This window comes from Oncorhynchus tshawytscha, linkage group LG01 (assembly GCF_018296145.1).
Source record: "Oncorhynchus tshawytscha isolate Ot180627B linkage group LG01, Otsh_v2.0, whole genome shotgun sequence".
Taxonomy (NCBI): domain Eukaryota; kingdom Metazoa; phylum Chordata; class Actinopteri; order Salmoniformes; family Salmonidae; genus Oncorhynchus; species Oncorhynchus tshawytscha.
The window spans coordinates 61,951,882-61,964,711 of NC_056429.1; the positions used below are offsets into that span (position 1 = coordinate 61,951,882).

A 12,830-nucleotide genomic window follows, 5' to 3' on the forward strand; every position below is an offset into this window, starting at 1 on the left:
GATGTCTTGAGATGTTGCTTCAATATATCCACATAATTTTCTTACCTCATGATGCCATATATTTTGTGAAGTGCACCAGTCCCTCCTGCAGCAAAGCCCCCCCACAACATGATGCTGCCACCCCCGTGCTTCACGGTTGGGATGGTGTTCATCGGCTTGCAAGCCTCCCCCTTTTCCCTCCAAACATAACGATGGCCATTATGGCCAAACAGTTCTATTTTTGTTTAATCAGACCAGAGGTCATTTCTCCAAAAAGCACAATCGTTGTCACCATGTGCAGTTGTAAACTGTAGTCTGACTTTTTTATGGCGGTTTTGGAACAGTGGCTTCTTCCTTGCTGAGCGGCCTTTCAGGTTATGTCTATATAGGGCTCGTTTTACTGTGGATATAGATACTTTTGTATCTGTTTCCTCCAGCATCTTCACAAGGTCCTTTGCTGTTGTTCTGGGATTGATTTGTACTTCTCGCACCAAAGTATGTTCATCTCTAGGAGACAGAATGCGTCTCCTTCCTGAGCGGTATAACGGCTGCGTGGTCCCATGGTGTTTATACTTGCGTACTATTGTTTGTACAGATGAACATGGTGTTTGGAAATTGCTCCCAAGGATGAACCAGACTTGTGGAGGTCCACAATTTATTTTCTGAGGACTTGGCTGATTTCTTTTGATTTTACCATGATGTCAAGCAGAGGCACTGAGTTTGAAGGTAGGCCTTGAAATACATCTACAGGTACACCTCCAATTGACTCAAATGATGTCAATTAGCCTATCAGAAGCTTCTAAATTTTCTGGAATTTTCCAAGCTGTTTAAAGGCACAGTCAACTTAGTGTACAGTAGGTAAACTTCTGACCAACTGGAATTGTGATACAGTAAATAATAAGTGAAACAATCTGTCTGTAAACAATTGTTGGACAAATTACTTGTGTCATGCACAAAGTAGATGTACTAACCGACTTGCCAAAACTATAGTTTGTTAACAAGAAATTTGTTGAGTGGTTAAAAAATGAGTTTTATTCCAATCGAATCAAATCAAATGTATTTATAAAGCCCTTCTTACATCAGCTGATATCTCAAAGTGCTGAACAGGAACCCAGACTAAAACCCCAAACAGCAAGCAATGCAGGTGTAGAAGCACGGTGGCTAGGAAAAACTCCATAGAAAGGCCAGAACCTAGGAAGAAACATAGAGAGGAACCAGGCTCTGAGGGGTGGCCAGTCCTCTTCTGGCTGTGCCGGGTGGAGATTATAACAGAACATGGCCAAGATGTTCAAATGTTCATAGATGACCAGCAGGGTCAAATAATAATAATCATAGAGGTTGTCGAGGGTGCAACAGGTCAGCACCTCAGCAGTAAATGTCAGTTGACTTTTCATAGCCGATCATTCAGAGTATCTCTACCGCTCCTGCTGTCTCTAGAGAGTTGAAAACAGCAGGTCTGGGACAGGTAGCACGTCCGGTGAACAGGACAGGGTTCAATAGCCTCAGGCAGAACAGTTGAAACTGGAGCAGCAGCACATCCAGGTGGACTGGGGAGAGCAAAGAGTCATCAGGCCAGGTAGTCCTGAGGCATGGTCCTAGGGCTCATGTCCTCCTCCGAGAGAAAGAAAGAATTAGAGAGAGCATACTTAAATTTACACAGGACACCGGATAAGACAGGAGAAATACTCCAGATATAACAGACTGACCCTAGCCCCCGACACATAAACTACTGCAGCATAAATACTGAAGGCTGAGACAGGAGGGGTCGGGAGACACTGTGGCCCCGTCCGACGATACCCCCGGACATGGCCGAACAGACAGGATATAACCCCACCCACTTTGCCAAAGTACAGCCCCCACACCACTACAGGGATACTTTCAACCACCAATTTACCATCCTGAGACGAGTATAGCCCACAAAGATCTCCGCCACGGCACAACCCAAGCAGAACAGTTGAAACTGGAGCAGCAGCACATCCAGGTGGACTGGGGAGAGCAAAGAGTAATCAGGCCAGGTAGTCCTGAGGCATGGTCCTAGGGCTCAGGTCCTCCTCCGAGAGAAAGAAAGAATTAGAGAGAGCATACTTAAATTCACACAGGACGCTGGAATTTTTAAAAACTCAGGCAGGACGATCACGTCAGTGAGTAGGGAAGGCATGGAAGAACACCAGTAAGCCAGTGACTCAGCCCCTGTAATAGGGTTAGAGGCAGAGAATCCCAGTAGAGAGAGGGGAACCGGCCAGGCAGAGACAGCAAAGGCGGTTTGTTGCTCCAGTGCCTTTCTATTCACCTTCACACTCTTGGGCCAGACTACACTCAATCATAGGACCTACTGAAGAGATGAGTCTTCAATAAAGACTTAAAGGTCGAGACCGAGTCTGAGTCTCTCACATGGGTAGGCAGACCATTCCATAAAAATTGAGCTCTATAGGAGAAAGCCCTGCCTCCAGCTGTTTGCTTCGAAATTCTAGGGTAGGTATTTACGGCAGGACATACATAATGACTCCAACCTAAGTGTAAGTAAACTTCCCGCCTGTAGGTGTAGGAGTAGTTGGTGGTGCACTTATTAATATTATTACAATTTTGCATCATCATTTTTATTTTTTGTATCACAAAATGTAAGGGGACTGAACACATATTACCGCGGCTTGCACGAACAAAATGTGCTCACACCATGATACCGAAGAAGAACAGGGTCCAACCTACAAGGTCCAACCTACTTTTCTTCCAAGGAGGGCTGAAGCTGAGCAGTGCTCTGCATTATGCGCTCGCGAATCCGCCATCCTCCCTCTGTTCAGTGTGTTGTTCACAGTTTTTCTTGCTCAGCAAAAATAACCGGCGACTGGAAGCTGGCAACTTGCATTGATTGTATGTATGTAGTGGATCTGAGCGCTCCAATACGTGCATTGCTACGTCAAATTTTACTTGACAAACAAGGAGGTTTATTTTGGCCTACATTGTCTTTATAGGGAGATTTGAGCTTTGATAGCTTGACCTGCTGAAACTTTATTTTTTGACAATAAGAGGAACCCCCACATTACTCATTTTCTGCCAGCTGGATTACAGGATTGTATGATAACTTTTTAAATTCAAGATGCAGGTCCGAACGGTCCTTGAAGTGAAAGTTATGGATGTGCAGAAGAAGCGGAATCCATCTAAACATTACGTGAGTACTCTATTTGTCTCTGCCAGTGCCAGACACTTGGCTTGTGCTTCATGATCATAAACAATGCACTGAAGTTTTGTCTGAGCTATTACTGTCAATACGTGCACAGGTTAATTGTTTTATTATACTTTTGTGGTAATTCTTCTATCAATAAGTAAGAACCTCAGTTATCCATATTGTAGACTTAATGCGCTGGGACAAGTGGGAACAATGCTTGTCTCTATGGAGGAAAATAAATTAGTCCACCAGGTCCAATAGGATTAATTAAGCAGAGAGAGGATCAATGTAACCAGTCCTCCCCGAGGTCGCTAAGCCCAGTGCAAATCCTTCCCCCTGGGGTGTCACATTAGGAGATGCTGCTAGCCTGGGAAGTCCAGTGAGGAAAACATACAACAAATCTCATTGTCTATGAGCTAAGACACTGAAAAATGCTTATCCTGTTTTATAGAGAGGAAAGAAGCAAACAGTATTTTGTGTCCAAGGTTCCAGTGTGACTTCCTTGCACGGGCAAGAGAGGGACACTGGACACAAGAACTGGGAGAGCCCTTGGAAACTACAGTACTACCGCTGAACTTGGCGATAGGTCCAAAAAGAAATGTTGTTAAAATGACAAAGTGATCTATACTATATATGAATCAAATGGGACAATGACAAAGTATTGACAACCCTTTGTTTCACTTGCCTTGGATAAAGTCCTATGTCCTTTAGCTTTTAGCTACTAAGAATACGTAATAACAGTATCCACATACCCTAGCTTTAATGGCAGGCGTTTTTGCTTAATATCCTGTCATCATGGAGATATTTTGTAGAATTTGACCTCTGACAAAGTCTTGAGAATTTGATAGTCATGCAGATCTTATGCTGACTTGCATGCAGAGTGATGTGGATATGGTCAGATACCATGTTGGATTTTATTGCAAGTTTGCAACCCATTATTATTTTAAAGGAATGTGATTTTTATTTTATTTTTTATTTTACAAATGTAGGATCTTAATTTGATCACCCTGTTCCAGGAGAACATTCCAGAAATGCAGGGAATGTAAAACATGTAGTGTATTTCAGGTTTAAAAAGGCATCTGAAGTTTGGAATTTCCACTTTGACATTTCGGACTTGATTTTCCCTCATGAAAAATGTATCTATTATTCACATTTTCTGTTGCTGCAGTATTATTTTCCTACTGTATCAAACTGGCTCAAATTAAAATCCTACATCTGTATTGTACATTCAGCAGTACCATGTTGGGCCCAAAACACTGCCATGATAAATATACTAAATGTATGTCATACGAACAAATGAGGTGTCTGAACTAGAGGTCGACCGATTATGATTTTTCAACACTGATATCGATTATTGGAGGACCAAAAAAAAGCTGATAGCGATTAATCGGCCGATTTAAAAAATATATGTATTTGTAATAATGACAATTACAACAATACTGAATGAACACTTATTTTAACTTAATATAATACACCAATAAAATCAATTTAGCCTCAAATAAAATGAAACATGTTCAATTTGGTTTAAATAATGCAAAAACAAAGTGTTGGAGAAGAAAGTAAAAGTGCAATATGTGCCATGTAAAAAAGCTAACATTTAAGTTCCTTGCGCAGAACATGAGAACGTATGAAAGCTGGTGGTTCCTTTTAACAGGAGTCTTCAATATTCCCAGGTAAGAAGTTTTAAGTTGTAGTTATTATAGGAATTATAGGACAATTTCTCTCTATACAATTTGTATTTCATATATCTTTGACTATTGGATGTTCTTATAGGCCCTCTCCTCACCCCTACCTGGGCTCGAACCAGGAACACATCAACAACAGCCACCCTCGAAGCAGCGTTACCCATCGCTCCACAAAAGCCACGGCCCTTGCAGAGCAAGGGGAACAACCACTCCAAGTCTCAGAGCGAGTGACGTTTGAAACGCTATTAGCGCGCACCCCGCTAACTAGCTAGCCATTTCACATTGGTTACATCAGCCTAATCTCGGGAGTTGATAGGCTTGAAGTCATAAACAGCTCAATGCTTGAAGCACAGCGACGAGCTGCTGGCAAAACGCACGAAAGTGCTGTTTGAATGAATGCTTACGAGCCTGCTGTTGCCTACCATCGCTCAGTCAGACTGCTCTATCAAATCATAGACTTAATTTTCATCTCGAAATCAAGACGTTTATTCTTTCAGTGAAATACGGAACCGTTCCGTAATTTATCTAAAGGGTGGCATCCATAAGTCTAAATATTCCTGTTACATTGCACAACCTTCAATGTTATGTCATAATTAAGTAAAATTCTGGCAAATTAGGCGGCCCAAACTGTTGCATATACACTGACTCTGCGTGCAATGAACGCAAGAGAAGTGACACAATTTCACCTGGTTAATATTGCCTGCTAACCTGGATTTCTTTTAGCTAAATATGCAGGTTTAAAAATATATACTTCTGTGTATTGATTTTAAGAAAGGCATTGATGTTTATGGTTAGGTACAGTCGTGCAACGATTGTGATTTTTTTCACAAATGCGCTTTTGTTAAATCATCCCCCGTTTGGCGAAGTTGGCTCTCTTTGTTAGGAAGAAATAGTCTTCACAGAGTTCGCAACGAGCCAGGTTAGCAGGCAATATTAACTAAATATGCAGGTTTAAAAATATATACTTGTGTATTGATTTTAAGAAAGGCATTGATGTTTATGGTTAGGTACACATTGGAGCAAGACAGTCCTTTTTCGCGAATACGCACCACATCGATTATATGGAACGCAGGACACGCTAGATAAACTAGTAATATCATCAACCATGTGTAGTTAACTAGTGATTATGATTGATTGATTGTTTTTATAAGGTAAGTTTAATGCTAGCTAGCAACTTACCTTGGCTTCTTACTACATTCGCGTAACAGGCAGTCTTATCGGGTGGTTAGAGAGTTGGACTAGTTAACTGTAACACGGAACCCAAACCGGCTGCGCTCGTGCACCAAACACGATCACGACACACAGGTTAAAATATCAAAACAAACTGAACCAATTACATTAATTTTTGGACAGTTCGAAAATCATTAAACATGTATGGCAATTTAGCTAGTTAGCTTGCACTTGCTAGCTAACGTTAATTTGTCCTATTTAGCTAGCTTGCTGTTGCTAGCTAATTTGTCCTGGGATATAAACATTGAGTTGTTATTTTACCTGAAATGCACAAGGACCTCTACTCCGACAATTAATCCACACATAAAACGGCCAACCAAATAGTTTCTAGTCATCTCTCCTCCTTCCAGGCTTTTTCATTGTTTAACTTATATGGTGATCACATCTAATGGTATTACCACAACTACCGGCAAAACAGTTCGTCTATCAGTCACCCTCGTGGGTATAACCAATGAGGAGATGGCACGTGGGTACCTGCTTCTATAAACCAATAAGGAGATGGGAGAGGCAGGACTTTCAGAGCGATCTGCGTCAGAAATAGGAATGAGTTCTATTTTAGCCCTTGGTGTCGCAGACGCTCGTTGGCGCGCGGACCAGACGTGTCCGGTCTGGTCAGCATGTAAGGTTGCAAGATTGAATCCCCGAGCTGACAATGTAAAATCTGTCATTCTGCCCCTGAACAAGGCAGTTAACCCACCGTTCCTAGGCCGTCATTGAAAATAAGAATGTGTTCTTAACTGACTTGCCTAGTTAAATAAAGGATAAATAAAGGTGTAAAAAAATAAATAAATAACGATTTCCGATTGTTACGAAAACTTTAAATCGGCCCTAATTAATCGGCCATTCCGATTAATCGGTCAACCTCTAGTCTGAACTGACATTACCGTGAACTGCACAGCTCAAAATGTACTCTCTATGCATTCTTGTAGACATGCTCAAAGGGTACTGTATTTACCACACTTTAAGACACTGTTTTCGAAACACATTATCCAAGGCATTTGGTCATGCCATCAGCACTCAATTAACTGCACAGGAACTTGTTCCACCCTGCAGCACATTGTTTCTGTAGTGAACTATGATGTAAAATCAAGACTTGATTTCATGTAGGACATTTACATTTTTACAGATTGTAGCCATGTGTAACAACACTCAAAACTCACATGCAAATGCAGAACAATAGCATATGTTTCTGCAGAAGAAGAAAGGGTGTGCCCAAGTGTTTGTGGCACATAGTGAGTGCCAGGGAGAGCTCCCACTCTAGCCATATAGTTATAGCCAACAGCCCCCTGTGGAATCTATGCCATGGCTGTAGACTAGAGTCTGACAAAACAAGATTGTAAAATACTCGGAAATGTAACCTAACTAGCTGGAGTTACTATCAAAGTAAGAGCCAATGAAGTGTAAATATTGGATTATTTCCTTGAGTTGTTTGAATTTCAAACCCAGAATAAAGTGGCAAATGGTTAAAACCTGTTGACCCCCTCTATGACCCCACACATGATTCAAATGAGGTGTGTGCTGACAGACAGGCCTAATGAGTTAACTTGACCTCTACTGACCTCTTGAAGTTTAGTCTGAAGGGAATGCTCTATGTAAGTTTGGGGACAGTCAAAACTAAGTGATATTATGTGTCTTTGATGAATGAGACTTTGTTGTTAATAAGTCTTCCTTGTGTGTTTTCTTCCGTAGGTGTACCTCATCAATGTCACATACTCTGACTCCACCTCTCATGTCATCTACAGGAGATACAGCACTTTTTTCGATCTCCAGGTAAGTTTCACCATAGAACAATGATGTAGAACCATTCCCCAGTATCTGTTTGATCATGCACTCAATCATCTTAAACTTATAGTAAGGTGAACTTGCATTAAAAACAGTGAATCTGTATGCTATAGCATCTCACAGAGCTATTTTTCTTACCATGCATACATTTCCTCACTCACCCTTTCTCAACCTTGTCCATGGAGGTTCAATGGATTTCCTATCAAACTGACCTGCTGCCCTCTAAATGGATGATAATACTTATGATATATTGCAATATGTTGCAAAAAACATTGCTATGAGGTTCTCTATGAGATGAGACCAACATAAATGTTTTTGTGATGGCCATCTGCTGCTCAATGGGGAGTCAAACCTCAATGCTCTCAGTGTATTTCCCACAACATTATGTTTCAATCAGGGGAAGCCGCAACATTGAAGACCACTGGTTCCTGACTGAAGTAGGGAAAATCCCATTGCACACGTGTCATATGTCCTGCAGACTAGTCGTGAGAGAGGAAAGAATTACCTCAGGCTGAGAGATTGGCTGTGGGGTGAAGTTGCCCCTTAATCGGTTGGAGGGACATCAATGCCCTTGAGGGAAACTTCTTGGGCTTCTGATCCCAAACATTCCAATTGAAACCCATAAAGACACATAAGGAGAGCCCACCACAGCTCTGAACAGGGTGGGCTCTCCGGTCTCTGTAATGGTAGGAAGAAAATGTGGATGTATGTGCATAAATCGGTATCAAGTCTCTGTGAAACCCTGTCTGATACTCTCTCATTACACTTTAATTACATTGCATTTCACAGTTGGAAGAGGCTCTTAACCTTTTTTATATTTTACTGGGCAAGTCAGTTAAGAACAAATTCTTATTTACAATGACAGCCTAGGAACAGTGGGTTAACTGCCTTCAGGGGCAGAACAACAGATTTTTTACCTTGTCAGCTCAGGGATTTGATCTTGCAACCTTTCGGGTTACGAGTCCAACGCGCTAACCACTAGGCTACCTGCCACCACTAGGCTACCTGCTGCTGCCTCAAAAGTGAGGTAGATAGGTCAGACAACCACATTATGGCCAGTAAAACCTTGTTATGTCCAGCCAGACTGTATTACAGGTCTCATGACCGTGATGAAGGCTGCAGAGGAAACCCTTTGTTCCAGGGGCACTTGGTAATAGCCAGGAAAATTCTGCTGTCCTGCTCTGTTTGATGGAAACATAGCATCTCCCCTGTCTCTCTGTCTGTAAATATTAGTCTTGTCCAGAAATCACTGCTGCTGGCTCTGGCTCACTGTCTGTGCTAATCAGTGAGGAGAAACGGTCAACAGCTGTCCACACAAGGAATGGGTGGAGATACTGCCTTTTACAAGTCCCTTATAGGTCTTTGAACATAGTCATACTGTATGGTCCATTAATCAGTTACGGTGTTGTTTAGTCATCATATTGAATGCACTGGCTGAAAGTATATGATACAGATGTATAGTTTATCATTGTGGGACCAGGTACAGCAACAAGGGCAGAGTCATTGCATGATCCACGAAATGGATTCTCCACGTGTCACTCACAACCATGATCATAACATTACAGCTAACAGGGTTAGTTATCGTCACCAACATCTCCAAATCCTCATCTGAACAATGTTTTGTGTTTTTCCGGAACCAGTTAAGTTTAAAGCTTGATTCTATTGTAGCCCAATTTGAGAATGATACGTTCACACAGGCTTGGTGTTTCGTATTTTATTAGGATCCCCATTAGCTGACACAATAGCAGCTGCTACTCATGCTGGTGTGCTTTATAGATCTGTTGATGAAAACACTGAATACTGATGGAGTGATTGAGTCTCCTGGAAGTCATTCTTCCAGGCCAGTGACATTTGCAACCTCCATGGGGGTATAGTATCCAGCTGAGGAGACGGCATGCCCAATCCCAACATGCACTGGATGGAATGAAGGGGAAGTCATGATCAGGAATGAGGGAAGGCCACTGGGGAGTGCAATGACCACCAAAGATGATGAAAGAGAGAGATAAGGGCAGCCAAACCCTCCCCTAACCCAGGCGACGCTGGGCCAATTGTGCTATGGGATTATGGGATTCCTGGTCACGGCCGGTTGGAACATTATGAGATGTTATTGTACTTATTTAGGGCTACTAATGTTGATGAAATCTAGCAATAGTTAGTGTACATGATCCACTCCTTAATTCCTCTCTATTCTATGAAATCTTCTAGTGGCTCATCTGACCACTCTTCAATTCTTGTTTTCTGCTAAGTAGAAACAAACCCTGTTTGTTTGAGTAAGTGTTTGTGCCATGGTGCCAACAAACACCTACTGTTCATTTGAAGCTCATCTCTGTTCTCTGCCCTTTAAGCTCAATCACACTGTTCAGATAGATGCTTGCAGGGAACAGGAACATGCTTTGCACTCTCTGGCTCGCCAAGGAATCATAATATACTTTATTAAGAAATAATTACATCTCAGCTCAATACTTTGTGGATGGTGTGTAGACAGTTGTAACGTGAAGCCGCACTTTTTCACGTGTTTATGAAATTGCCTGTCATAGTTTGTTGTCTGTTTTCAAGATGCAGTAACTCCTGACAGCTAGCTGTGTAGTATTGTTAGCCAGTGTTTACTAGCTTAGCTAGTGATTTCTATTTAAGATGAAGTATGGTGATGGTTTATGTACACTTACTCCTAATGTTGCCAAACTCTCTAGCACACATCAGAGCTCTTTAGTGCTCCTCAGGAATGCAATCATAAATCACTAGAAACCATTTTTTCAAATCAGCTTGACTCTTCCCTCATCTTTTGCTGAGTGTAAAACACATAAGTCATCACATTTCTCACCAGTTCCTGAAATTTAGCTCAATAAAGGCTTTAATATTGTTGGGTGTAAAATGATGCTGAGCATTCCTACAACATCATTTTATGTGTGTGGCTGAAGGAAATGGTTTGACACACAAATTTTGAGCTACGCAGAAATTACCCTGAGTCAAACAGAGATTCTACCCTAAATAAACTTCCCCGCTCCACACCCTTGGATCACAGAAGACATAACACAGAGATCATGACATTCCACTGGGGGATTGTGGCATATGCAAGTTGGCCCCGTTTCCCTTCACTCTCCACTTGGAAGGAAACTCCTCTACAGGTCCCATAGTTGCCTTATTTTTGGGTTGAGGCATTGGAGCAGAATCAGATCAGATCATCTCAGAGTTACAGAGTTACACATGGAATAAACAAAACATACAGTCAATAATACAGTAGAACAAAAGAAAACAAAAAGTCTATATACAGCGAGTGCAATTGAGGTAAGGAAATAAATAGGCCATGGTGGCGAAGTAATTACAATATAGCAATTAAACACTGGAATGGTAGATTGGCAGAAGATGAATGTGCAGGTAGAGATACTGGGGTGCAAAGGAGCAAAATAAATAAATAAATAGATACCAGTATGGGGGTGAGGTAGGTAGATAGATGGGCTATGTACAGGTGCAGTGATCTGTAAGCTGCCCTGACAGCTGGTGCTTAAAGCTAGTGAGGGAGATGTGAGTCTCCAGCTTCAGAGATTTTTGCAATTCGTTCCAGTCATGGGCAGCAGAGAACTGGAAGGAAAGACGACCAAAGGGGGAATTGGCTTTGGGGGTGACCAGTGAGATATACCTGCTGGAGCGCGTGCTACAAGTGGGTGCTGCTACGGTGGTCAGTGAGCTGAGATAAGGCGTGGCTTTACCTAGCAGAGACTTGTAGATAACCTGTAGCCAGTGGGTTTGGCGACGAGTATGAAGCGAGGGCCAAACAAAGAGAGCGTACAGGTCGGAATGGTGGGTAGTGTATGGGGCTTTGGTGACAAAACGGATTGCACTGTGATAGACTGCATCCAGTTTGTTGAGTAGAGTGTTGGAGGCTATTTTATAGATGACATCACCGAAGTCGAGGATCGGTAGGATGGTCAGTTTTACGATGGTATGTTTGGCAGCATGAGTGAATGACGCTTTGTTGCGATATAGGAAGCCGATTCTAGATTTAATTTTGGATTGGAGATGCTTAATGTGAGTCTGGAAGGAGAGTTTACAGTCTAACCAGACACCCAGGAATGGCAGCAGGCAGGTGTGAGTGCATCTGCACGCACAGTCAGGCGAAGACTTTTGGAGGATGGCCTGGTGTCAAGAAGGGCAGCAAAGAAGCCATTTTTCTCCAGGAAAAACATCAGGGACAGACTGATATTCTGCAAAAGGTACAGGGATTGGACGGCTGAGGACTGGGGTAAAGTCATTTTCTCTGATGAATACCCTTTACGATTGTTTGGGGCATCCGGAAAAAAGCTTGTCCGGAGAAGACAAGGTGAGCGCTACCATCAGTCCTGTGTCATGCCAACAGTAAAGCATCTGGAGACCATTCATGTGTGGGGTTGCTTCTCAGCAAAGGGAGTGGGCTCACTCACAAATTTGCCTAAAAATAAAGCCATGAATAAAGAATGGTACCAACACATCCTCCGAGAGCAACTTCTCCCAGCCATCCAGGAACAGTTTGGTGACGAACAATGCCTTTTCCAGCATGATGGATCACCTTGCAATAAGGGAAAAGTGATAACTAAGTGGCTCGGGGAACAAAAGATTGATATTTTGGGTCCATGGCCAGGAAACTCCCCAGAACATAATCCCATTGAGAACTTGTGGTCAATCCTCAAGAGGCGGGTGGACAAACAAAAACCCACAAATTCTGACAAACTCCAAGCATTGATTATGCAATAATGGGCCGCCATCAGTCAGGATATGGCCCAGAAGTTAATGGACAGCATGCCAGGGCATATTGCAGAGGTATTTAAAAAGAAGGGTCAACACTTAAAATATTGACTCTTTGCATCAACTTCATGTAATTGTCAATAAAAGCCTTTGCCACTTATGAAATGCTTATAATTATACTTCAGTATTCCATAGTAACATCTGACAAAAACATCTAAAGACACTGAAGCAGCAAACTTTGTGCATCCCTGGGCCGACAAGGTTAAAATCTG

General features: G+C 42.2%; 1 protein-coding gene across 1 annotated transcript in view; it reads left to right on the plus strand.

The window, feature by feature from the left end:
- The first annotated feature begins 2,703 nt into the window (after positions 1-2,703).
- LOC112254573 (SH3 and PX domain-containing protein 2A) overlaps positions 2,704-12,830 on the plus strand; it is a 77,141-nt gene continuing 67,014 nt past the window's right edge. Inside the window, exons 1-2 of the mRNA XM_024427279.2 lie at positions 2,704-3,145; positions 7,747-7,827. Of these exons, the coding sequence (XP_024283047.1) occupies positions 3,074-3,145; positions 7,747-7,827 (153 nt within the window). The 5' untranslated portion in view covers positions 2,704-3,073. The remainder of the gene's footprint in view (positions 3,146-7,746; positions 7,828-12,830) is intronic.